Source organism: Pseudophryne corroboree, assembly GCF_028390025.1.
Source record: "Pseudophryne corroboree isolate aPseCor3 chromosome 3 unlocalized genomic scaffold, aPseCor3.hap2 SUPER_3_unloc_23, whole genome shotgun sequence".
NCBI lineage: Eukaryota > Metazoa > Chordata > Amphibia > Anura > Myobatrachidae > Pseudophryne > Pseudophryne corroboree.
This window is the reverse complement of record NW_026967512.1, coordinates 499,777-527,533: the sequence shown is the minus strand read 5'-3', so window position 1 is coordinate 527,533 and position 27,757 is coordinate 499,777. Positions and strand designations below refer to the sequence as shown.

Sequence of the window (27,757 nt, the reverse complement as noted above, 5' to 3'; positions counted from 1 at the left end):
ACGGACTACGAGAAAATAATTTACTGGTAGGTAATTAAAATCCTATTTTCTCTTACATCCTAGAGGATGCTGGGGTCTACATTAGAACCATGGGGATGTACCAAAGCTCCCAGAATGGGAGGGAGAACGTGCAGGCTCCTGCAGAACTGCTTGACCAAACTTGAGGTCCTCAGAGGCCAAAGTATCGAACTTGTAGAACTTGGCAAACGTGTTCGACCCAGACCAAGTAACTGCTCAGCAAAGCTGCAAAGCCGAGACACCCCAGGCAGCCGGTCAGGAAGTACCCACCCTACGAGTAGAGTGGGCTTTAACAGATTTTGGGCACGGCAAGCCTGCCATAGAATAAGCATGCTGGATAGTGAACCTGATACAGCGAGAAATTGTCTACTTAGAAGCAGGACACCCAATTTTCTTGGGATCATGCAGGACAAACACAGAGTCCGATTTTCTGTGATGAGCAGTCCTCGTCACATAGATCTTCAAAGCCCTAACAACATACAAGGACTTTGAAGCAATTTAGGAGTTAGTAGCCACTGGCACCACAATAGGTTGGTTGATATGAAAAGCCGACACAACCTTGGGAAGGAACTGTTGACGCGTCCTGAGTTCCGCCCTATCTTCATGGAAGACCAAATAGGGGCTTTTACAGGACAAAGCCCCCAATTCCGACACACGTTGTGCAGAAGCCAAGGCCAACAACGTGACAGCCTTCCACGTGAGAAACTTGACCTCAACCTCCTGTAAAGGCTCAAATCAATCCGACTGCAGGAAATGCAACACCACGTCAAGATTCCATGGTGCCGTCAGCGCCACAAAGGGAGGCTGGATGTGCAGAACCCCTTTAAAAAAAGGTCTGAAGCTCAGGGAGGACAGCCAATTGTTTCTGGAAGAAAATGGATAAAATCGAACTCTGAACCTTTAGGGATCCCAACCTCAGGACCATATCCACACCTGCTTGCAGGAAAAGGAGAAACCGTCCATGTTGAAACTCCACCACAGGAAATTTATTGGATTTACACCAAGACACATACTTTTTCCAAATTCGATGGTAATGTTTAGACGTTACTCCCTTCCTAGCCTTTATCAGGATAGGAATAACCACGCTCGGAATACCCTTCCGAGCTAAGAGCTGGCATTCAACCTCCATGCCGTCAAATGTAGCCAGGGTAAGTCTTGATAAGCAAACGGCACATGTTGCAGAAGATCCTCCCGAAGAGGAAGAGGCCTTGGATCTTCCAGCAGATCCGCGTACCAATCCATCCTTGGCCAGTCTGGAGCAATGAGGATCGCCTGAACCCTTGTTCTTTTTACAAGCTTTAGAATTCTTGGAATGAGTGGAAGTGGAGGGAACACATACACTGACTTGAACACCCGCTGCGTTACCAGGGCATCCACTGCCACTGCTTGTCGGTCTCTCTGTACTGTACAGGTACTGTACCTGGAACAGTACCTCTGAAGCTTCTTGTTGAGGCGGGAGGCCATCATGTCTATTTGAGGTACACCCCAACGAATTCTTACCTCCTCGAACACCTACGGGTGGAGGCCCCACTCTCCTGGATGGAGATCGTGTCTGCTGAGTTAATCCGCTTCCCAGTTGTCCACTCCCGGAATGAAGATTGCTGACAGCGCTACTGCATGCCTTTCTGCCCAGAGGAGGATTTTTGTCACTTCTGACATTGCAGCTCTGCTCTTCGTTCCGCCCTGCCGGTTTAAGTAGAACATCGTCGTTACATTGTCCGACTGCATTTGAAAGGTCTGATCTTGCAGAAGCTGTGCTGCTTGTAGAACACGCCTCTTAGCTCCAGGATGTTTATTGGAAGAAGGGATTCCTGACTTGACCACCTTCCTTGGACAGTTTCCCCTTGGGTGACTGCTCTGCAACCTCTGAGACTTGCATCAGTGGTTAGAAGATCCAGTTCTGAACCCCAAACTTGCGGCCCTCCAGAAGGTGAGGCAGTTGCAGCCACCAGAGGAGTGAAATCCTTGCTTTCGGCGACAGAAGTATCCTCTGGTGCATGAGTAGGTGAGATCCCAATCACTGGTCTAGGAGATCCAGTTGGAATGACCGAGCATGACATTTTCTGTACTGTAGAGCCTCGTAAGAGGCAACCATTTTCCCCAGAAGGCGAATGCACTGATGGACCGATATCCGGGCAGGCTTCAAGACATCCCAGACCATGGACTGTATCACCAACGCCTTCTCCACCGGTAGAAACACCCTTTGCACCTCCGTGTCGAGGATCATCCCCAGGAAAGACAATCTCCTTGTCGGCTCCAAATGGGACTTTAGAAGGTTAAGGATCCAACCGTGCTCCCTGACCAGATGACTCATGAGAGCAATGGACTGTAACAACTTCTCCCTGGACGATGCCTTTATCAGCAGATCATCCAGATATGGAATTATGTTCACTCCCTGTCTCTCGGAGAACCATCATCTCTGCCATCTCCTTGGTGAAGACCCTCGTGCCGTGGAGAGACCGAATGGCAGTGCCTGGAACTGATAGTGATTGTCTAACAGTGCAAACCTGAGATAAGCCTGATGCAGCGGCCAAATGGGAATGTGATGGTACGCATCCTTGATATCTATGGACACCAGAAACTCCCCCTCCTCCAGACCTGAGGTCACTGCCCTCAGAGACTCCATTTTGAAGTTCAAGTTCAAAATTGGCCTGACCGAACCATCCGGTTTCGGTACCACGAAAAGGTTCGAATAGTAACCCTTGTTTTGCTGATGAGGTGGAACTGGAACAATAACCTCTGACTTTTCCAATTTTTAGACGGCTTCCTGTAGAATAGCCCTGTCTGTCAGTAAAGCTGGCAAGCCTGATTTGAAGAATCGGTGAGGTGGGAGATCTTGAAATTCCAGCTTGTACCCCTGGGACACAATATCCTGCACCCTGGGATCCAGGCTGGACGACACCCAGACGAGTCTCGCTCCCACCCGTCCATCCTCCAGGCTGCGCGGTCCACCGTCATGCTGAAGATTTTGATGTACCAGAAGCCGGCTTCTGCTCATGGAAACCTGCAGGTGTAGGTTTTTTGGATTTTGCACGACCTCCTCTAAAGAAGGTGGTAGGAGGTTTGGACTTTTTAGTCTTAGCAGCCCGAAAGGAATCTGAGACAAAACATTACATTCCTGGGAACAGGAAATGGACTCTTCTGGAGAAGAAGCGTCCTCTGTAGCATAAGACACAGAATCCCTGGACATGGTTATGTGAGAAACATAAACCCACACTCACACAGGAAAATGTCAGACACAGTTTCCCCCCAAATCCTTCAGAGAAGCACAGAGCTTGGAACCAGCGCACACGCAGCGCTTCCCTAGGTAGAGACAATGGGGGTCATTCCGAGTTGATTGCAGCCAGCAATTTTTTGCTGCTGGTGCGATCAACTAATCCACGCCTATGGGGGAGTGTATTTTAGCTTAGCAGGGCTGCGTTCACTTGTGCACCCCTGCTAAGCTAAAAAAGTTTCCAGCAACCTAGGAGTAAGGCTGGATCTACTTATTTATTATTTATTAGCAGTTTCTTATATAGCGCAGCATATTCCATTGCACTTTATAATTAGAACAACAATTATAGAACAAAACTGGGCAAAGCAGATAGACAGACAGACAGAGGTAGGAAGGCCCTGCTTGCAAGCTTACAACCTATAGGGAAATAGGCATTGATACACAAGGATAGATGCTACCTGTCACATAATGGTTCCCCAGGTTGCTAGGTTCTTAATGGGTTGTATATATGATCACCCAGCAATGTTGGAAGACAAAATGTGAGGTTATGTGGACTGTACAGAGGGGATGTAACTGGATAGAGAAGCATTGAAGGTTTTGTGTGTGGGACTGAAATTTGGTAGGCTTGTCTGAAGAGATGAGTTCTCAGAGAACGTTTAAAGGTTTGGAGACTAGAGGCGAGTCTTATTGTGCGTGGGAGTGCATTCCACAGAGTGGGTGAAGCCGGGGTAAAGTCCTGTAATTTTGAGTGGGAACAGGTAATACATGTGGATGAGAGACGCAGATCTTGTGCAGAGCGGAGAGGTCTGATAGGGAGATATTTTGAGATGAGTGAGGAGATGTATGATGGTGCAGTTTGGTTAATAGCCTTGTATGTAAGTAAAAGTATTTTATATTTAATACGGTAGAATACCGGTAACCAATGGAGGGACTGACAGAGCGGATCAGCAGACGAAGAACATCTGGCGAGGAAGATTAGCCTCGCAGCTGCATTTAAAATGGATTAAAGTGGTGATAGCCTATGTTTGGGAAGACCAGTAAGGAGACTATTACAATAATCAATGCGGGAGATGATGAGTGCATGGATTAGAGTTTTTGCAGTATCTTGAGTAAGATAAGGGCATATTTTGGATGTTTTTAAGGTGAATGTAACATGATTTAGAGACAGATTGAATGTGTGGAACAAAGGACAGTTCAGAGTCAAGGTTGACACCTAGGCAACGAGCTTGTGGGGAGGGGTGGATAGTTGCATTGTCAACAGTTATAGAGATATCAGGTTGGTAACTACTCTTAGCTGGTGGGAAAATAATTAATTCGGTATTGGAAATGTTGAGTTTGAGGTGGCGAGATGACATCCAAGATGAAATGGCAGACAGGCATCCAGTGACACGAGCCAATACTGGTGGTGACAAATCTGGGGAGGATAGGTAGATTTGAGTATCATCAGCGTACAAATGATACTGAAATCCAAAGGAGCTGATTAGTTTACCAAGAGAGGAGGTAAAGATTGAGAAAAGCAGAGGATCTAAGACTGAGCCTTGCGGTACTCCAACTGATAGAGGTAGAGAAGAGGAGGTAGAATCAGAGAAGTGAACACTGAAAGAGCGATTAGATAGGTAGGATGAGAACCAGGAGAGTGCTGTGTCCTGAAGACCTAGGGATTGTAGTATTTATTTGAGCAGAGAGTGGTCAACAGTGTCAAAAGCAGCAGAGAGATCTAGAAGAATGAGTAGTGTGTAATGGGCTTTAGATCTAGCAGTGACTAGATCAGGTATTCCCAACCGCGGTCCTCAAGGCACACCAACAGTGCAGGTTTTAGTGACATCCAGGCTTCAGCACAGATGGTTAAATCAAAATAACTGAGCTACTAATTAAGTCACCTGTGCTAAAGCCTGGATATCGCTAAAACCTACACTGTTGGTGTGCCTTGAGGACCGTGGTTGGGAAACAATGGACTACATCATCCACTACTTTGGTCAGTGCCATCTCTCTGGAGTGTTGGGCATGAAAGCCTGACTGAAGTGGGTCCAATAAGTTGTGCGAGTTAAGAAAGTGTGTAAGGCGAGTGTAGGCAAGCCTCTCAAGTAGCTTGTGCGACAGATCCAGCGATGTTCCTCCCGGCTTTGACGTCAGATATCCGCCCTCCGTTTGCCTGGAAACACCTGTGTTCGGATGACCACTCCCAGAAAATGGCATCCAACTGTGAGTATCCGCCCCGGACCGCCTCTCCACTGTCAATCTTCCTGCGTTCAGCGCTACGTCTGGGGAGGCGGTGACTGACTCACCACCGGAATTCTGGCTCTGTTAGGGGGTGGCGGCATACTGCGGGAGAGTGCGGTCGCCTGGGGCAGCTAACGATCATCACCCTCAGGAGCTCAGTGTCCTATCATCGGAGATAGTGGCTCAGACCCCGCAGGGCGGACACTACTTGCCCCCTAAGTCCCAAGAAGCAGGGAGGCTGTTGCCAGCAGCCTCCCTGTGCCTAAATTACTTCAAGAAAACAATAAAACTAAAGAAGCTCTCAGAGCTCCCCTAGCTGTGACCGGCTCCTCCGGGCACATTTTCTAAACTGAGTCTGGTAGGAGGGGCATAGAGGGAGGAGCCAGCCCACACTATGAAACTCTTAAAGTGCCAATGGCTCCTAGTGGACCCGTCTATACCCCATGGTACTCATGTGGACACCAGCATCCTCTAGGACGTAAGAGAAACACGGTTTTCCAAGTTATAAACTTAACATGCACTTTTGCAAGGGTTCAAAACTTGACTGAAAAAAACATACAAAACTAGATTCAAGTCCCATGGAGCTGTAGGTGGAATGAATGGAGGCTGAACTCTAAGGACACCTTGCAGGAAATTGTGAACTGTTGGCAAAAGTGCCAAACGCCTTTGAAAGAAAACTAACAAGGCAGAGACCTGCACCGTTAGTGTCGCTAAACGCAGTCCTCCATCTAACCACGTCTGTAAAAGAGCAAAAGATTCGGAAACATCCTAGCTTCACACCAACCTATATAAGCTAGCCAAATCCTGTGATAATGAGCTGCTGAAACTGGCTTCCTAGCACGTAATATGGTTGGTATAACCAACTGTGGAATGCTCTCTCGCCTTGAGAGTGGTCTCAACAGCCACCCCGTAAAACGCAGCCACGCTAAATTGGGGTAAAGGAATGACCCCTGCTGTAGTAGGTCTGGACATAGCGGAATCAGCTGGAGGAAAATCCTGACTACTGAGATAATCTGCTTTCCAGTTGTGCAGTCCTGGAATGAAGACCGCCAACAATATCACGTGGTGATGTTCGGCCCAATTGAGGATTTGAGCAACTTCTCGCATGGCCATGTGACTTCGAGTCCCTCCTGGTTTGTTGATGTATGCGACTTCCGTTGCGTTGTCCGACTGAACCTGAACAGTCTGAGACAGGAGCAAGTGAACTGCCTGACGCAGAGCGTTGTAAATTGCCCTGAGTTCCAGGACACTGATTGACAGTAATCTTTCTCGGTCTGAACATAGACCCTGAAAATGACAATGTTGGACCACTGCTCCCCAACCTTTGAGACTTGCGTCCGTCATCAGAATTATCCAATTCCAGACTCCGAACCTTTTTCCCGCAGTGAGATTGTGTATGTGGAGCCACAAGAGTAGTGATACTCTGGCCCTGGAGACAAGCGCACCATCTGATGAATTTGTAGATGAGAGCCGGATCACTATGCGAGAAGATCCAGCTGAAAGGGACCTGAGTGAAATCTTCCGAACTGGAGTGTTTTGAAAGATGCCCCCATCTGTCTTACCAGTCGAAATGCACAAATGCACCGAGACTGTCCGTGGTTTGAGCACTGGCAGTACTAGATGACGAATAGCATGTACTTTCTGTTGTGACAGGTAAATGCGTTGATCCACCGCAATCAGAATCATTCATAAAATGTAATTCTTTGACACGTGACACGACTTGATTTATTATTTTTTTTAAAGTTGACAATCCATCCGTACTGAACTAGTACACTGTACAACAGAAAGACATGTTTATGAAGTATTTGTTGTGACAAATACTCTATTCCTCGTTTTGACTCTGCCTCGGCCTGTCAAGAACGAAACCACAGTGGCTGTCGGGCCGCAAGCCAAGAATAAACTTGTCCGACATCCAACGAAGCCGTAACTAAATACTCAACCAATTCACAAATGTGATCGGTAAGAAATATAAGCTGGTCTGAGGGAAAACCCTGTTGTAGGCCTAACCCGAGCTGTTTCACCCATGCAACTACAGCCTTGTTAACGCAAACTCCAACTCAAACAGCTATAAGCATCACCCCTGTTGCTGTATACATGGAATTTAGCATGACCTCCAGCTTACTCTCCGAGGGGTCTTTAAGCGTAGCTGCACCCGGGACTAGAATAGTCAATTTTAGTGAAAGTTTAGAAACTGAAGACTCCACCGATGGCGATTTAGTTGTCATAGCCGGTGGGAAAGGATATTTAGACAGAAATCGCGTTGTCCCAGAAAAGTGTTTAACTGGATTTAGCCATGCTTCTATTAAATGCTTATTCAGAGATATGAATAAGAAAAACACAGTCGCCCATAGTCTGCTAGCAATAAAACCTCATATGTTTCAGTGCAACCTAGCAGCTGGCATACCGCTCTAATGAGATCATCATAGCTCGGGCTATTAGTGACCTCACTATCTGACTCCTGACCCAATGCTGAGATATCAGATGTGGCATTGGATCATCAGAATGTAATTATGAGACAAACGATGACCAGTCTTAGAAATTGAACTATACATGGACTTTGTAACCCAGCAAAGTTCTAGAAACATCCTGAGCCCACATTGGCTGCTCACACGGTATTATCCGTGAATCAGACTCAGCCGCCTCATGGTCTTTTCGTGCAGTGGGCAACTCAGACATTCTCACAGTTATCACAGACAAGCTGCTGTTTCTCATATTGTCATGCAGACAGACAGACAATAATACAGTGAGACAACGTCCGCACAACTCAGTGAAAATAACTGTAGTGTCTATAATACCACGTGCACCGCACTGTGTTCTAGAGGAAATCTATGATGGTCACTGTGCCACCTACTAAACACCCCTGCCACCTCCAGTGGCCGTGTGTTGTAGGACTGACATATTGCTGTAGGAAGAAGCAGGAAGTAGGTGCGTCCCAGCATGTGCATCTGACTATAACCTATGTACCCCAAAAAGCACTCATAACCTAGGCTTAATAGCCTGTTCTGTCCCTTATAGCCCTGGCCACCATACCTTATATTTAGAGGAACCGCTGAACTAGGGACCGCCATGACCTCCCCCAATGCTTAAAGCAGTGAGCCGCACCTAGCTTCTTCCACCCATACCCCCTCGCATTGTATACCAAGCACCGGCTCTGAGTGATGCTGCCCTGCAGCAGCAGCAGATACCCACCGTGGTCTGTGCACTGGTGGAAGCCGGAGAGCGGGGTAGATGTGTGTCGGGCGTCCAGCGGCGGCAGTGTGATCTGTCTGCTAATGGGAGCTGCGCTGCCGGGAGCCGCTTCTCTGGAGCTGCGAGGTGTAGCCTGACAGGTGCCCAGCGGCAGCATTATTTGACTACTGCTGGGAGCCGCTTCCCAGTTGTCTAGAGGGGCAGATTGTAGAGGGCAGAGGCAGCTCTGTTTGTAGCTGCGCTGCTGGGTGCCGGGGAGTGGGGAGGTGTGGAGCGACACAGGCGCCCAGTGGCAGTATGTATCTGACCACTGGTGTGAGCCAGGAAGCGGGGGAGATTGAGCCAGTAAAGCTATACCTAAGTAAGCAGCTCGTGCAAAAAACGTTCCCCGCACATGGAGGGGCGGCAGCAGGAGCTAACTGCCCCACAATCACAGCAACAAACAGGCCCAACGGAGCGGCGGCAGCATAAGCTGACCACCCGCCCCTTACCTCAGTGTAATGGGGAGGTTCTGACGGGGCTTCTCTCTAAGCTCCATCAGCTCCTGCAGCCATGGCTGAATCAGCTAACGCTGATGAAGGTCTATAGCGGGTCTTCTCTGTCTAAGCACCAACAAGCCTTCGCTGCACAACAGCAGCACACACTCACGGACCCACGCTTCTTAATAAGCTGGGAAGGGAGTGTGATTGATACAAGAAAAAATATTTAGAAAAAGTAAAAGTAAACCCTGGAATGACTCCCGGTTGTGACCTTCCCTGATGAAGGCAAAAAAAAAAACACTGAGGCATCTTGGAAGTATGGAGGGGGGGAAGAGGGTTACACATTTAAATATTTAAATGTGCCAATATCTGCTAACACACTGTCCATATCCCAAGAGTACTACAGTGCCCCCTAGTGGATGAAAAATAAGTGATGTCACTGTGACGCTCCCAGATCCCCTAACCTCCCCAGTCATGTCCCTGTATTACTATAGATATAAGTAATGTCACTGTGACGCTCCCAGATCCTCTCACCTCCCCAGTCATGTCCCTGTATTACTATAGATATAAGTGATGTCATTGTGACGCTCCCAGATCCCCCTCTCCTACCCAGTCATGTCCCTGTATTATTACTACAGATATAAGTGACGTCACTGTAACACTCCCAGATCCCCTCACCTCCACAATCATGTCCCTGTATTATTACTATAGATATTAGTGATGTCACTGTGACACTCCCAGATCCCCTCACCTCCACAGTCATGTCCCTGTATTATTACTATAGATATTAGTGATGTCACTGTGAGACTCCCAGATCCCCTCACCTCCACAGTCATGTCCCTGTATTATTACTATAGATATTAGTGATGTCACTGTGACACTCCCAGATCCCCTCACCCCCCCAGTCATGTCCCTGTATTATTACTATAGATATTAGTGATGTCACTGTGACACTACCAGATCCCCTCACTTTCCCAGTCATGTCCCTGTATTATTAATATAGATATGTAATGTAACTGTAACACTCCCAGACCCCCTCACCCCCCAGTCATGTCCCATTATTATTATAGATATAAGTGGTGTCACTGTGACGCTACCAGATCCCCTCTCCTCTCCAGTCACGTCCCTGAATTATTATTAGAGATATAAGTGATGTCCCTGTGACGCTCCCAGATCCCCCTCACCCCCCAGTTATGTCCCTGTATTATTACTAGAGATATAAGTGATGTCACTGTGACATTCTCAGATGCCCTCACCTTCTCAGTCATGTCCCTGTATTATTACTATATCTATAACTGATGTCACTGTCACATTCCCAAACCCCCTCACCTCCCCAGTCATGTCCCTGTATAAGGTATGTCACTATGATGCTCCCAGATCCCCTAAACTCCCCAGTTAAATCTATGTATTATTACTAGAGATATAAATTATGCTACTGTGACACTCTGAGATCCCCTCACCTCCCCAGTCATGTCCCTTAGTGTTCAAGATAGGCTGTTTAAGCTGGGCGCCACGCCCTGCCCGATTTTTTAAGGGCAAAATCCGTCCTGCCCTTTCTGCGGCATCCTGATAAAACTGCTGTCAGCTTCCTGCCTTCTCAGCATGTAAAGATGCCTTGCGCGTGTGCACGGCATCCATTCATGCTAGTGGAGTGAGCTTGGGGAGTGGAGTGAGCTTGGGGAAAGCCCAGCACATCGTAGGTGCTGGGAACGTTTCCAACAGTGACGCTGCCGGCCGCCCACTTCCCCTGCAGTAACGTCTGTGGGCTGCACCACCCACTTAAATGATGTTTTATGGCCACGAACCCTATTTTACATGCCAACGAACCTTTTCGGATGCGCGCGTGACTTTGCCGTGCGCGCACACATATGCCACCGCAGTCCAGGGCACTGCCTAACACTATTTCTGGAGTGAACACTATCCCTGTATTATTACTACAGATAAGTTATGTAACTGTGACTCTCCCAGATCCCCTCACCTCCCCAGTCATGTCCATGTATTACTAATAAAGATATAAGTGATGTCACTGTGACTCTCCCAGATCCTCTCACCTCCCCAGTCATGTCCCTGTATTATTACTATAGATAAAAGTGATGTCACTGTGATGCTCCCAGATCCCCCTCATCACCCCAGTCATGTCCCTGTATTATTACTATAGATATAAGTGATGTCACTGTGATGCTCCCAGATCCCCTCACCTCCCGTCATGTCCCTGTATTATTATTGTAGATATAAGTGAAATCACTGTGTTATTCCAACGTCCCCTCACCTCCCCAGTCATGTCCCTGTATTATTACTATAGATATGTGATTTCACTGTGACACTCCCAGATCCCCTCACCTCCCCAGTCATGTCCCTGTATTATTACTATAGATATAAGTGATGTCACTGTGATATCACCACCACTCCCAATGTATTATAATAATAATAATAATAATAATAATAATAATAATAATAATAATACCAGGACACCACAAGCTGCTGTCCCTGTATAATAATAACCATACACAAAAACCTGCTCCCCCTGTATTATACTAATAACAACAACAGGAACCCCATTCTACTCTTCCTTTAAAATAATAATAAAATGACACCACAGGCTGCTCCATCTGCAAAAAAATAATAATAATAGGACACAACAGGCCGCTCCCTTCTGTATAATAATAATAATAATAATAATAATAATAATAATAATGACAAAACACCACAGGCTGCTGCCTCTGTATAATAATAAGTGGACACGATTAGCTACTCCTTCTTTATAATATTAATAATAGGACAACAAAGGCTGCTCCTCCTGTATTATAATAATAATAATAATAATAACAACAACAACAATAACTGCACACCACAGGCTACTCCCCCTGTATTATAATAATAATAATAATAATAATAATAATAATAATAATAATAATAATGCTTTCCCTGTATAATAATAACAACAGGACACCACAGGCTGCTCCTCCTGTATAATAACAGGACACCACATGCTGCTCTCCCTGTATAATAATAATAATAATAATAGAACACCACAGGCTGCTTCCCCTGTATAATAATAATAATAATAATAAATAACTGTACACCACAGGTCGCTCCCTCCGTATAATAACAGGATACCACAGGCTGCTCCTCCTGTATAATAATAATAATAATAACAACAACAACAGGACACCATAGGCTCCTCCTCCTGTAGAGTAGGATGTCACAGGCTGCTCCTCCTGTCTATTATGACAACACAGAATGCTACCCCTGTATATTATTGCAACACAGGCTGCTCCTCCTGTATACTATGACAAGACAAAATGTTATCCCTGTATATTATGACAACACAGGCCGCTCCCCCTGTACAGCACAATGCCACAGGACACAACACCTGTAATGTCCCGTATATAGAATTACGGTAACGGTGGGATCTGTGCCACCTGTAATACGGTAATGGCTGGGTCTTGCGCCACCTGTATTACGAAAACGGCGGATTCTGCGCCACCTGTATTACGGTACCGGCGGGGTCTGCGCCACCTGTATTACGATAACGGCGGGGTCTGCGCCACCTGTATTACGGTAACGGCGGAGTCTGCGCCACCTGTATTACGGTAACGGCACGGTCTGCGCCACCTTCATCACGGGATCGGCGGGGTCTGCGCCACCTGTATTACGGCAGCGGCGGGGTCTGCGCCACCTGTATTACGGTAACGGCGGGGTCTGCGCCACCTGTATTACGGTAACGGCGGGGTCTGTGCCACCTGTATTACGGTAATGGCGGGGTCTGTGCCACCTGTATTACGGTAACAGCGGGGACTGCGCCACCTGTATTACGGTAATGGCGGGGTCTGTGCCACCTGTATTACGGTAACGGCGGGGCCTGAGCCACCTGTATTACAGTAATAGGACACTAGAGTGTCAGCCACCTGTACAGGGTTAATGCAGCACCAGAGGCTGCTCCAGCTGCACTATAACAAGGCACCAGAGGCTGCTCCCCCTGTAGTACAGAACCTGACACCAGAGCTGCTCAGCCTATAGAATAATAATAATAATATCATTACCTGCTGCCAGACACAGCAATGGCTGCTCTCTGCTCCTGCTGCCTTGTGGGAATGATAGAAGGAAGGCGGAGCTCAGACCAGGGGAAAATGGCCGCCGCTCCTGACGTCACTACACGGCCATTGCTGCTGCCGGACTGGTCTACAAGAAAATGGCCGCCGGCCTCCTACACTGAGGACATGTATGGTAAGAAGTATTACAGAGGGCTGGGCTGTGGGTGGTGTAGAGGAGGGGAGGGGCCAGTAACCAGGTAGCAGCCCTTGCCAATCATACACTACTTTCGGCCTGTGCGTTCCACCTTACTTCCGGACTGTGCGTTCCACATACAGGAAGTGAGTTTTCATCGACTGCTGCACCCTCCCAGTGTCCGTGGAGATCAGGTAATGGCGTCTTACTATACAGGGGGAGCAGCCTGTGGTGTCCTGTTATTATTAATATACAGGGGGAGCAGCTTGTGGTGCCCTGTTATTATTAATATACAGGGGGAGCAGCCTGTGGTGCCCTATTATTATTAATATACAGGGGGAGCAGCCTGTGGTGCCCTGTTATTATTAATATACAAGAGGAGCAGCCTGTGGTGTCCTGTTATTATTATTATACAGGGGGTGCAGCCTGTGGTGACCTGTTATTAATATTATACAAGAGGAGCAGCCTGTGGTGCCCTGTTATTATTATTATACAGGAGGAGCAGCCTGTGGTGCCCTGTTATTATTATTATACAGGGGGAGCAGCCTGTGGTGCCCTGTTATTATTATTATACAGGAGGAGCAGCCTGTGGTGTCCTGTTATTATTTTACCGGGGCAGCAGCCTGTGGTGTACAGTTGTTGTTGTTATTATACAGGGGGAGCAGCCTGTAGTGTCCAGTTGTTGTTGTTGTTATTATTATTATTATTATTATTATTATACAGGAGGAGCAGCCTGTGGTGTCCTGTTATTATTTTTATACAGGGGGAGTAGCCTGTGGTGTCCTGTTATTATGAAACAACAAAGTATGGTCCTTCAAAGAGAACAAAGGACCAAAAAAAAGCAACTATAAGCCTTTTCCTGGGCACACTTGAAAACGTGAATTTTTTTTTGGGAAATGATGAAATTATTAAGACATAACTTTTATTAATGTATACTTTAAGAGAAGACGAGAGCTGGCATCAATAATTAAAGAACATGGGTGTTCACATGTACTAATGTACCTGTTATGGGCAGAATAATGATTTAAGTGAGCGAAAATAAATAAAACCTCATTCACAAAGATAAATCATACAGATCCTCTATGATCGGATTTTTATATGAGTGAGGTCACTACCTCGAGTCCGATATAATCTGATAAATGCTGTAACCTGTGACCAGGTTAATGCACTGGGCCCCAAAGTGTTTTAACTGCTGGAGAGTAAAATACCTACGGTACCTAGTATTCCCTGGTGGTTCCCCATCCAGGTACTGACCAGGCCCTGCAGTGCTTGGGTTCCAAGATCAGACGAGTTTGGGCATACTCAGTGCGGTCTGACCGTAGGTAAGTCTGTCTCCTAGGCGCACCGTTGACCGATTGTATTGGGACCCAGAATGTCAATCACAGAATAAATACCAGGTTATATTCGTGCAATAAGTTGATACAATAAATTGCCAGATTGTTGCTGAGGGATCTAGTCAGTGGTGATTTGAGGCAGTAATAATGACTGTGGGGTCTTGGGGTTAGGATTCCCAAACTCAAACTCCATTGCAGTTATGCTCTCAAATAGCCTGAGCAACAAGAGGGCTTTGTGGTGCCCACAATAATCAAAACAATAAAAAATAAAAAAGTGTCTACAGTACAATTCATTCTCTGATATTGGTTTTAGTATAGTAATTACAGTTGCAGCCTCTTTCTCACCCCTTACCCAGTAATCATGCACCAAAAAAGAGATGTTATGCACAAAAAATATAAGAGTCTAAATACATTACATAACAGGAGATAATCAGCTTTCACCTGTTAGCCGGGGAAGCATATGGTGGACCTTATGGGAGAACACGGGGGAGCTGTGGTTTGGGCAAGGAGAACCCGTCTCCTTACCCAACCTGTTCAGGAGACCCTCAGACTGGTGGACAGTGCAGGAATCGAGGAGTGAGGCGGCCGCGGTCCATGTGACCGGAAGTTCGGGCACTGGAACCGGAAGTGACGCACGTTTCGCTCCGAGAGCTTGATCACATGATCGCCTGCTCTCGGAGTTCCCCACTGCCAGTATTTATGTAAGGGCGCAGCCTATCACTTAGTGGGAGAGGTAGGGAAAGCATCTAAGTTAGCTACATCACCTGAGGTTGAGAATAGATTTCAACAAGTTAGAACTAATTGATTAAGCAGTATATCATTAAGAGTATAATTAAATTGTTATCCAGCTAAACTGATTAAGTTTGGAGAACAGAAAATGAGGATAGTAAATTCTATATTAAAAATTAATATATATGAAATAAGAATAAAAAATACAACTTAAAAAGGAAAAAAATTAGTAAAATAAAAAAGGGGGAAATATGAGATAAAATAAAAAATTGTTTTTGTATGGTGAGTATAAAGTGAAAAGTATCAATTACAGGGGATTGCAGGTTATGAATACATGTCAGATTAGGTGTCATTTATTAGGAGCAAGATATGGTTATTTATATTAAATCCGGAGGAATTGTAGGTGTGATGTACCTACAGGTGGGGTTTGGGAAAAAGGGGGTGGGGGGAAAGAAAGGGAAAGGTGGGGGGGAAAGGGGGTTGTTAGGGGGGAGAAAAGGAGGAGGAGAAAAAGGAAAAAAGATAGATAATAAAAATTAATTACCAAAATGGATAATTAGGGGATTCTGAAAAAGTGTGGGGGGGAAAGAGATAAAGACCTGGATCTAGTACAGTGAGCAAACCGGAAATTACAACTTTTTGCACGGAAATTATCATTAACAAAAATTTTTCCAGAGAGAACAGGAACATCTGAATCCCCCTCTGACTTGGAAAATCTATCGTCACAAGAAAGGCTAGCTCTGGCGACATTGGAGGAACTTGCTGACCCTAATGAATCAATTCCCACTACACAACATACGAGACCCTTGCTGAAGAAAAAATCAATCTTTTTTCCCAAGGATTCCTTATGCCCAGAGGTTAAAGTTTTCCCGAACTTGGTTACTCGGGATCTGGACAGATTATATCTGAATAAGAAATACCGTCACCCTGCAGATAATCTGACACCGAATGAACGGAGGGCGCTCCAGGAGATCAAAACCTGGACCGACATAGTTCTGAAACCGTCGGATAAAGGAGGAAATGTTGTGATCTGGCCAACAGAATTATATCTCAAACATGCCCAGAAACAACTGGACGACCAATCATGCTACCAGAAGAGTGTTTTTGACCCTACAGAAAGGTACACTAAACTCTATATGAATATCATAAACAGGGCATATCACGAAGGCACTATAACCAAGTCAGAGCAGGACTATCTAACGGTAGATAATCCTCGAGTACCTACATTTGACCTTTTACCAAAGGTCCACAAGGATCTCCGGGACCCCCCTGGTCGGCCCATAGTCTCAGGATACGGCGGCCTACTAGAAAGAGCCTGCACATTTTTGGACACACATCTTAGGGACTACGTTTTGGAACTCCCATCATATACCAGTGATACAACTGATGTCCTCAGAAAGATCAGTGATATACATTTGGAAGAAACACATCTCCTCATGAGCCTTGATGTTGAGGCGTTATATACAAGCATCAAACATGACCTTGGCATCCAAGCGGTAGAATACTTTCTGAGAATGTGGGGAATGGATGATTTTCACCAATTTCTGTTACAACTTCTTCAATGTGTATTAAACAAGAGCTATTTCACTATCAACAACCTCTTCTACACCCAGGTAAGAGGAACAGCGATGGGGGCAGCGTGTGCCCCAATGTACGCCAACCTCTCCCTGGGCTGGTGGGAGAGGGAGTTTGTATTTTCATCTGATCTTGGAAGCCAAGCACTGCAGGGCCTGGTCAGTACCTGGATGGGGAACCACCAGGGAATACTAGGTACCGTAGGTATTTTACTCTCCAGCAGTTAAAACACTTTGGGACCCAGTGCATTAACCTGGTCACAGGTTACAGCATTTATCAGATTACAGGTACACTACCAATTTTCCGGGAAATCCTCGGTTCCAGTGCCGTTCCGGATTATCGATTTTGCCGGATTAACGGTGGAAACTAATTTTGCACCTTCAGAACATTTCTAAAGCAATAAATAGTAAAATATATGCTACAGTATATTAATTAATGAATAAACACAATAGTGTATGCAAAACTGTTTATAGGCAAAACAGGTATCAGGCTCAGGCTGTGTGTTCCGCCCATGTGGACGCCATAACAGCCCCACTGATGCTTGCTGTGTCACCTGCAGTGTCCGTGGAAGCTGTACCCACTGACACTTGCGCGTATTGCGTGTTACACCCATGCACAGAAAATGTTCCGGATTAAAGGATGTCCCTAACCCCCTTTAATCCGGACAAATCAAAATTGTCCGGATTAAAAGAGGTTCCGGATCATCGGTTGCCGGAAAATCGGTGGTGTACCTGTATATCGGACTCGAGGTAGTGACCTCACTCATATAAAAATCCGATCATAGAGGATCTGTATGATTTATCTTTGTGAATGAGGTTTTATTTATTTTCGATCACTTAAATCATTATTCTGCCCATAACAGGTACATTAGTACACGTGAACACCCATGTTCTTTAATTATTGATGCCAGCTCTCGTCTTCTCTTAAAGTATACATTAATAAAAGTTATGTCTTAATAATTTCATCATTTCCCCAAAAAAATTTCAAGTTTTCAAGTGTGCCCAGGAAAAGGCTTATAGTTGCTTTTTTTTTGTCCTTTGTTCTCTTTAAAGGACCATACTTTGTTGTTTCATAGTTGTCATAACTATCTTCCGGGAGCACCACCAACCATTTGCTGAATGTATCATTCTAGTAGGTTTTTATGTTGGTTTAACGATAATACTTTTAATTCATTGTAAAATAATTGTTATATTCTGTGCAGATTTATTTCTTTTTGTGTCCTGTTATTAAACAGGGGGAGCAGCCTGTGGTGTCCTGTTGTTTTATTATTATTATTGTTGTTATTATTATTATTATAATACAGGAGGAGCATTCTGTGGTGTCCTGATATTATTATTATACAAGAGGAGCAGCCAGTGGTGTCCTGTTGTTGTTGTTATTATTATTATTATTATTATTATTATTATTATTAATAATATTATACAGGGGGAGCAACCTGTGGTGTCCTGTTGTTGTTATTATTATACAGGGGGAGCAGCCTGTAGTGTCCTGTTGTTATTATTATTATTCAGGGGGAGTAGCTTTTGGTGTCCTTTTATTATTATTATTATTATTATTATTATTATTATTATTATTATTATTATTATACAGGGAAACAGCCTGTGGTGTCCTATTGTTATTAGTATTATTTTACAGGGGAAGGAGCCTTTGGTGTCTTGTTGTTATTATTATTATACAGGGGAAGCAGCCTGTGGTGTCTTGTTGTTGTTATTTTTATACAGAGGGAGCAGCCTGTGGTGTCTTGTTGTTGTTGTTGTTATTATTATTATTATTATTATACAGGGGGAACAGTCTCTGGTGTTCTGTTGTTGTTATTATTATTATTATTATTATTATTATTATTATTCAGGGGGAGCAGCCTTTGGTGTCCTGTTATTATTATTATACATGAGTAGCAGCCTGTGGTGTCCTGTTATTATTATAATACAAGAGGAGCAGCCTGTGGAATCCAGTCATTATTATTATTATTATTATTATTATTATTATTATACAGGAGGGCCAGCCTGTGGAACCCAGTTTTTATTGTTATTATTATTATTATTATTATTATACAGAGGGAGCAGCAGCATTTGGTGTCCTGTAATTATTATTATTATACAGGAGAAGCAGCTTGTGGTTTCCTGTTATTATTATACAGGGAAGCAGCCTGTGGTGTCCTGTTATTATTATTATTGTACGGGAGGAGCAATCTGTGGTGTCCTGTTAATAAAGACATGTTATTATTTTTATACTGGGGTGCAGCCTTTAGTGTCATTATTATTATTATTATTATTATTATTATTATATGTAATTGTGGGGATTGAAAATATTTCTTAAATTCTAGGATATATTAAAGCAGAGACCATAATATCACAGGCATGTGTAAAAGATGATAATTGGAGCAGTATGAAGCAAATGTATATCACACACCTTGGAATGTCACAGTGATATCACTTATACCTATAGTAATAATACTGGGACATGACTGGGGAGGTGAGAGGATCTGGGAGTGTTACAGTGACATCACTTATATCTATATTAACAATACAGGGACTTGACTGGGGAGGTGATGAGATCTGGGAGTGTCACAGTGACATCACTTATATCTATAGTAATAAGACAGGGACATGACTGGGGAGGTGAGAGGGTCTGGGATAGTCACTCTGACGTTATATATATATATATATATATATACATATACACCACAGTTGTTAACTGCGCATGGGATATTACTCTCAGTCCAAATTCAAATAATCAGTCCTTTTCTTTTTATCGGTGTACGTGCTGCCAATTCCTGAAAAGCGGATCCACCGGCTAGGTACATGTGAAAAAGCAGAAAAAAGGAAGGCGCACAAATGAGCAAAGTTTGAAATATTTACTAATAAAAAAGTAAAAGCTCACATACATCGAGGTAAATTAGTACCGGCTCCCTCCTCCAAAACCCCACAGGAAACGTCTCCGGATCGTGCCCAGCAGTGATTCAGACGGGGAACTTAAGTGGTTTGCATTCGGCTGTGCTTTCATCCACGCACTCGGTCACAGAGCATGCGGCCGCTTGTTCGGTACTTGGTGTAGATGTCCCGACCGGTTTCGTCGTAATAGACACGCCCCCTGACGAAGTCTATTACGACTGGAGAGGTGACTGCCGGGAATGGGACATTATACAGTAACACCAGGGGACGTGTGTGGGTGATGGCTGGAGAGATGACTGCTGGGAATGGAGCATTATACAGTAACATGTATAATGTGTCTGGGTGATGACTGGAGATGTGACTGCTGGGAATGGGGCATTATACAGAAACACCGGGGGATGTGTCTGGGTGATGACTGGAGAGGTGACTGCTGGTAATGGTGCATTATACAGTAACACCAGGGGACGTGTCTGGGTGATGACTGGAGAGGTGACTGCTGGGAATGGGGCATTATACAGTAACACCAGGGGACGTGTCTGGGTGATGACTGGAGAGGTGACTGCTGGGAATGGGACATTATACAGTAACACCAGGGGATGTGTCTGGATGATGACTGTATCACTGTGTGTGTCAGGTGCCTATAAGGTGTCTATGTCTCCATGCAGGAGGGGGAGTATATGGAAGAACACAGGGGTCTGTACAAGGACGTGATGATGGAGAATCACCGGCCCCTCACATCACTGGGTAAGAGGAGACTGTCATGTATTGTACAGGGGAGAGCAGGTATGGGGTCCCCTATATACACACATCATCTGATAATCACATATATACACTGTACTCAGTCACTGTGTGTCTCCTACAGATGGGCCCAGTAACAGAGATACCCCAGAGAGATGTCCCCGTCCTCTGTGTTACCAGGATTGTACAGAGGAGAATCACAGGATCCCACAGGAGGATCAGGTAGGTGGGATTTAGGGTCTCCCCAATATACCAAAGTGACTGTCACTATATGATCTGTAGAGGAGCTGTGTGTATTATACACTGATATTATACTGTTTCACCTCAGTCTAGTCTGGCTGTATGCAAATGTCATTATAGTGTTTTTTGTTTTGTTTAGGTAGAACGTCTGTCTGATATTAAAATAGAAGATATAGAGGGAGAAGAAGAGACGTATGTGACTGATATAAAGGCAGAAGATATAGAGGGAGAAGAAGAGACGTATGTGACTGATATAAAGACAGAAAATATAGAGGGAGAAGAAGAGACGTATGTGACTGATATAAAGAAAGAAGATATAGAGGGAGAAGAAGAGACGTATGTGAGGGGTGATCAGCAGTGTAAGGAGGAGGAGATCCCTACAGATATCAGCACAGGTGAGTATAAACACTTATTACAGAAAAAAGTCACATTCTCCTTCCTCAGTCACTACAACAATCTCTTATCCTACACCCTCCTCTGTCAGTACAAACTAATGAGGAATATGTATTTTCCCAGTGGGGAAGTCAGAAGCCATCAGCCCCTATTATACTCCTGCTCTCCACCTCACATTATGTCACTGTGTGTGTTACCAGCCCAGAGATCTGACCAGTCTCCTCCCCACACTCCCTGGTGTATCTCATACATCAGGAGCCATTAGCCCCTATTGTACTCCTGCTCTCCCCCTCACATCATGTCACTGTGTGTTACCAACCATAGATCTGACCAGTCTCCGGCCCACCCTCTCTGGTGTATCTTATACATCAGGAGCCATCAGACCCTATTTTACTCCTCCTCTCCTCATGTCACTGTGTGTTACCAGCCCAGAGATCTGACCAGTCTCCTCCCCACACTCTCTGATGTATCTCATACATCAGGAGTCATCAGCCCCTATTATACTCCTGCTCTCACCCTCACATCATGTCACTGTGTGTTACCAACCCAGAGATCTGACCAGTCTCCTCCCCACACTCTCTGGTGTATCTCATACATCAGGAGACATCAGCCCCTATTATACTCCTGCTCTCACCCTCACATCATGTCACTGTGTGTTACCAGCCCAGAGATCTGACCAGTCTCCTCCCCACACTCTCTGGTGCATCTCATACATCAGGAGCCATCAGCCCCTATTATACTCCTGCTCTTCCCTCACATCATGCCACTGACCAGCCCAGAGATCTGACCAGTCTCCTCCCCACACTCTCTGGTGTATCTCATACATCAGGAGCCATCAGCCCCTATTATACACCTGCTCTCCCCCTCACATCATGTCACTGTGTGTTACCAGCCCAGAGATCTGACCAGTCTCTTCCCCACACTCTCTGGTGTATCTCATACATCAGGAGCCATCAGCCCCTATTATACTCTTGCTCTCCCCCTCACATCATGTCACTGTGTGTTACCAGCCCAGAGATCTGACCAGTCTCCTCCCCACACTCTCTGGTGTATCTCATACATCAGGAGCCATCAGCCCCTATTATACTCCTGCTCTCCCCCTCACATCATGTCACTGTGTGTTACCAGCCCAGAGATCTGACCAGTCTCCTCCCCACACTCTCTGGTGTATCTCATACATCAGGACCCATCAGCCCCTATTATACTCCTGCTCTCCCCTCACATCATGTCACTGTGTGTTACCAGCCTAGAGACCTGACCAGTCTCCCCACACTCTCTGGTGTATCTCATACATCAGGCGCCATCAGCCCCTATTATACTCCTGGTCTCCCCCTCACATCATGTCACTGTGTGTTACCAGCCCAGAGATCTGACTAGTCTCCTCCCCACACGCTCTGGTGTATCTCATACATCAGGATCCATCAGCCCCTATTATACTCCTGCTCTCCCCCTCACATCATGTCACTGTGTGTCTCCAGAAGCCATACTGTGTGCTAGCAGTACCCCTTCCTATGGTATTACATGCCCTGAGAGTGTCACTATTAGCACACGCCGTTCTGTATATAAACCACTTTTCTCCTAACGTTCTAGAGGATGCTGGGTTCCATATTAGTACCATGGGGCATAGACGGGCCCACCAGGAGCCACCGGCACCCCAAGAGTCCAACAGTGTGGACTGGCTCCTCACACCAGGACCCCCCCTCCAGACCCAGTTTAGAAAATGTGCCCGGAGGAACCGGTCACAGCTAGGGGAGCTCTACTGAGCTTCTGTAGTAAAAAATTTTTTAGAGTTTGTTTTATTACAGAGAGGCTGCTGGAAACATCCTCCCTGCATCGAGGGACTGAGGGGGGGGGTCAGTGTCCGCCCTGCGGGGTCTGAGCCACTATCTCCGCTGACTGGTCACTGAGCTCCAGAGGGAATAGATCACTGCCAGCCGCAGGGGAACGCTCACCCCAGCAGCATGCCGCCAACCCCTTGCAGAGCTGAAGAGTCATCGGCCCCTGGCAAGCGTGGAGCCAATGTGATGCTAAAATCCATGTATATAGCAGCAGGAGTGTTTCTTAGACCTGGGTTGGTTGGCATTTGGGTAACTAAGGCGCTAATGGTATGGATAACAGAACTCGAGTTTGCCTTACATTACGATCACCTTATACTTCTCGCTGACCAAATCTGTGAAGCTGCTGAGTATCTATGTACAGCTTCTACTGACGTCTGTCAGCTCACTTCTCGCCTTTCATCGTCGCTAGTTACAGCACGACGAGCACTCTGGCTGCGTTCTTGGCAAGCAGAGGCAGAGGTCAAAAGTATAGTGGTGTTACCTTATGGTGGTGAGAAGTTGTTTGGTCCTGAATTGGACAAATGGATTTCTGAGGCCACTGGAGGAAAGTCTGTTTTCCTACCATTGCCTCCAACGGTACCTAGACGGAAATACTCTGGCCCGGCGTTCAAATCCTTTAGACCTCAGCCCTTTCGAGGCCGAGGTAAAGGAACAGCCACGCCTGGTAGACGAGCACGTGGTTTCCAACAAACCAACACCAGTCGTCAGGATGCTAAGGTCACCGACAAGCCAGTGCTATGACGGGATCCCAGCCCATCTCAGATCTCCAATTGTGGGTGCACGCCTTCAGACGTTCCATTTGGTGTGGTTCCAGACATCCACAGATTGTTGGATCCGCAATTTCGTGTTAAAGGTTACAAAATAGAGTTCGACTGTCTCCCGCCACTGCGGTTTTTCAAGACAGGACTGCCTCTGTTGGACGACAAGAGGGCGGTTCTGCAAATTGCCATTCAGTCCCTGCTGGATTCAGCAATTTTGATTCCGGTCCCTGTACAACAACAAGGTCAGGGTTATTATTCCAGTCTGTTTATGGTACCAAAGCCGGATGGCTCCGTCAGGCCAATATTGAACTTAAAGGGTCTCAATCAGTACGTCACTCACTACAGATTCAAGATGGAATCTCTGCAGTCAGTAATTGCAGGATTAGAGCCACAGGAATTCATGATTACGCTAGATCTCAAGGATGCGTACTTACACATTCCGATTTGGCCACCTCATCAGAGGTTCTTGCGTTTTGCAATACGGCAGAACCATAACCAGTTTCAGGCTCTACCGTTTGGCTTCTCGTCAGCTCTTCGGGTATTCACCAAAGTGATGTCTGTGATGATAGCTCATCTCAGATCCCTGGGAGTAATAATAGTTCCGTACTTGGACGATCTGCTCCTCAAAGCTCCGTCTTAACATATGCGTTACTAACGTACAATGTACTAGTTCAGCACGGTTGTATTGTCAACTTCGAGAAATCACATCTAATTCCGTCTCAACGACTTCAATTCCTAGGTATGATTCTCGATATGGTAAATCTAAGAATTTACCTACCAGAACAGAAAGTACAGATTATTCGTCATCTGGTACAATTAGTGCTCAAGCCACGCACAGTCTCGGTACATTTGTGCATTCGCCTCTTAGGCACAATGGTGGCGCTTCAGTTCGGAAGATTTCACTCACGTCCTTTTCAACTGGATGTGCTCGCACAGTGGACATGATCTCTCAGTGTTACCTAAATGTATGCACAGGTGGTGTTATATTACTGCACAGCCCATGTCACCTCTAGTAATCCCACATGATCTCAGTGTTACCTAAATGTATGCACAGGCGATGTTATACTACTGCACAGCCCATGTCATCTCTAGTAATCCCACATGATCTCAGTGTTACCTAAATGTATGCACAGGCGATGTTATATTACTGCACAGCCCATGACACCTCTAGTAATCCCACATGATCTCTCAGTGTTAGTAACACTCCTGTCCAAGCTTCCTAGTATTATTTTAAAGATAAACATAAAAGCAATGCCAGAAATACAGTACTGGATACAATGTCTGTTACAGAATTATATATTGTACCATGTAACACACTGGGTCTTGTCTACTCATTTTATAGTAATTTTACAGTTTTGATCATGATATTTACCAGATTTTAATTGTTTTATAAAAATTCACATTTCCAAAATGTATTTTATTTCCAGCAGATGGACACACAAGCAGGAATATCTCAGAAGGACATCTAATATCATCCCTGGATTGGGAAATAAAAGATGACAGTAGACAGGATTCTCCAGGAACTAATCTCATTACCCCAATTATACATCCAGCTCTATCAGCTGATCCCCCTGATCCTGGGAAATGTTCTCCTGATCACTCTGATATTGGTGCATCTGTTACAGCTCTGAGAGTAGATACAGTGTTTTCCTGTTCTATAGATGCCAAATGTTTTACACAGAACACAAAGCTTATTGCACATCAGCCATCTAAGGCAGGTGAGAGACCATTTCCATGTTCTGAGTGTGGGAAATGTTTTGCACGGAAATCATTTCTTGTTATACATGAGAGAAGTCACACCGGAGAGAAGCTATTTTCATGTTCTGAGTGTGGGAAATGTTTTACATCCAAATCATATTTTGTCATACATCAGAAAACTCACATAGGTGAGAGTCCATTTACATGTTCTGAGTGTGGAAAATGTTTTACACGGAAATTACATCTTGTTCAACATGAGAGAAGTCACACCGGAGAGAAGCCATTTTCATGTTCAGAGTGTGGGAAATGTTTTGCACTGAAATCAACTCTTATCAGACATGAGAGAAGTCACACCGGAGAGAAGCCATTATCATGTGCTGAGTGTGGGAAATGTTTTACAGTGAAATCAACTCTTATTAGACATGAGAGAAGTCACACCGGAGAGAAGCCATTTACATGTTCTGAGTGTGGGAAATGTTTTACACAGAAATCATTTCTTGTTATACATGAGAGAAGTCACACCGGAGAGAAGCCATTTTCTTGTTCTGAGTGTGGAAAAGGTTTTTCACACAAGTCATATCTTGTTATACATGAGAGAAGTCACACTGGAGTGAAGCCATTTACATGTTCTGAGTGTGGGAAATGTTTTTCACTGAAATCGAATCTTGTTCAACATGAGAGAAGTCACACCGGAGAGAAGCCATTTTCATGTTCTGAGTGTGGAAAACGTTTTTCACACAAATCATGTCTTGTTACACATGAGAGAAATCACACCGGAGAGGGGCCATTTTCATGTTCTGAGTGTGGGAAATGTTTTGCACAGAAATCAACTCTTGTTATACATGAGAGAAGTCACACCGGAGAGAAGCCATTTCCATGTTCTGAGTGTGGGAAATGTTTTTCACTGAAATCGAATCTTGTTCAACATGAGAGAAGTCACACTGGAGAGAAGCCATTTTCTTGTTTTGAGTGTGGAAAAGGTTTTTCACACAAGTCATATCTTGTTATACATGAGAAAAGTCACACCGGAGTGAAGCCATTTACATGTTCTGAGTGTGGGAAATGTTTTTCACTGAAATCGAATCTTGTTCAACATGAGAGAAGTCACACTGGAGAGAAGCCATTTTCTTGTTCTGAGTGTGGAAAAGGTTTTTCACAAAAGTCACAACTTGTTACACATGAGAGAAGTCACACTGGAGAGAAGCCATTTTCTTGTTCTGAGTGTGGAAAAGGTTTTTCACACAAGTCACATCTTGTTACACATGAGAGAAGTCACACAGGTGAGAGGCTATTTTCATGTTCTGAGTGTGGGAAAGGGTTTATACGGAAATCACATCTTGTTACACATGAGAGACGTCACACAGGTGAGAAGCCATTTTCATGTTCTGAGTGTGGGAAAAGTTTTATACAGAAATCACATCTTGTTCAACATGAGAGAACTCACAGACGTTTGAAACCATTTGCATGCTCTGAGTGATTAATAAATCACCTCTTGTTGGACACAGTAGACATCACACAGGTGGGGAACCATTTTAATCTTCTGGAGTATACTCATCTTCACCATTTCCCTGCATTGTTCCTTCAGGTTTTATCCTATGTCCTGTGTTTTTTTTTTTACAATATACATGCTGCTACTGGGTGAAATAATAAGACGTCATGTCCTCCTTTACCTCTACTATGCAGATAACCTGTCTTTGCTCCAGGTACTGAAAACAATACCAATACTAAATGTCTAGCTGAGCTCCAGGTGTGGGTGATGCCAGTTGGCCGTGACTCAGTCCTAGCGAAACGGGTCCATATGCTAATGCACGCCGACTCGCTGTCTTCTGATTACTTCCTCCCACTCCTATCCAAGATTTTTCACATGCTGCTCCCTTTCTCTGGAATGCATTACCTCTCCCCCTCAGACTGTTACCAGCAGTACCAAGAATCTGCTGTAATTCATTTGTGGTTGATCTGTTAGCTATGCAGCCCTGACCTTGGAACCTGCTGCCTCACACAGTCCAAGAGACCTCCACCCTAGAGACCACAAACAGACTGATGACTGTTACTCACATGTTTCATTAATGTTCCTTCACTTCCTAAATATACATCCCACATGCTGAGGTCTTTATTCTGTTCTACTTATTGTGTATCTTGTGCTCTGTGTAAATGTGAATGTAAAGTTCTGTGAGTGCTATTGGGAGGAAAGTGATGTATAAGTAACATTATTA

The 27,757-nt window shown here is 45.1% G+C and overlaps 1 protein-coding gene and 1 pseudogene across 1 annotated transcript in view; one reads left to right on the top strand and one right to left on the bottom strand.

Moving 5' to 3' along the window:
- LOC134983753 (uncharacterized) overlaps positions 1 to 27,356 on the top strand; it is a 130,995-nt gene extending 103,639 nt beyond the window's left edge. The window contains exons 7-8 of the mRNA XM_063949396.1: positions 16,086 to 17,180; positions 25,472 to 27,356. Of these exons, the coding sequence (XP_063805466.1) occupies positions 16,086 to 17,180; positions 25,472 to 27,021 (2,645 nt within the window). The 3' untranslated portion in view covers positions 27,022 to 27,356. The remainder of the gene's footprint in view (positions 1 to 16,085; positions 17,181 to 25,471) is intronic.
- Positions 14,553 to 14,671, bottom strand: LOC134983770 (5S ribosomal RNA; annotated as a pseudogene).
- Positions 27,357 to 27,757: the final 401 nt, after the last annotated feature.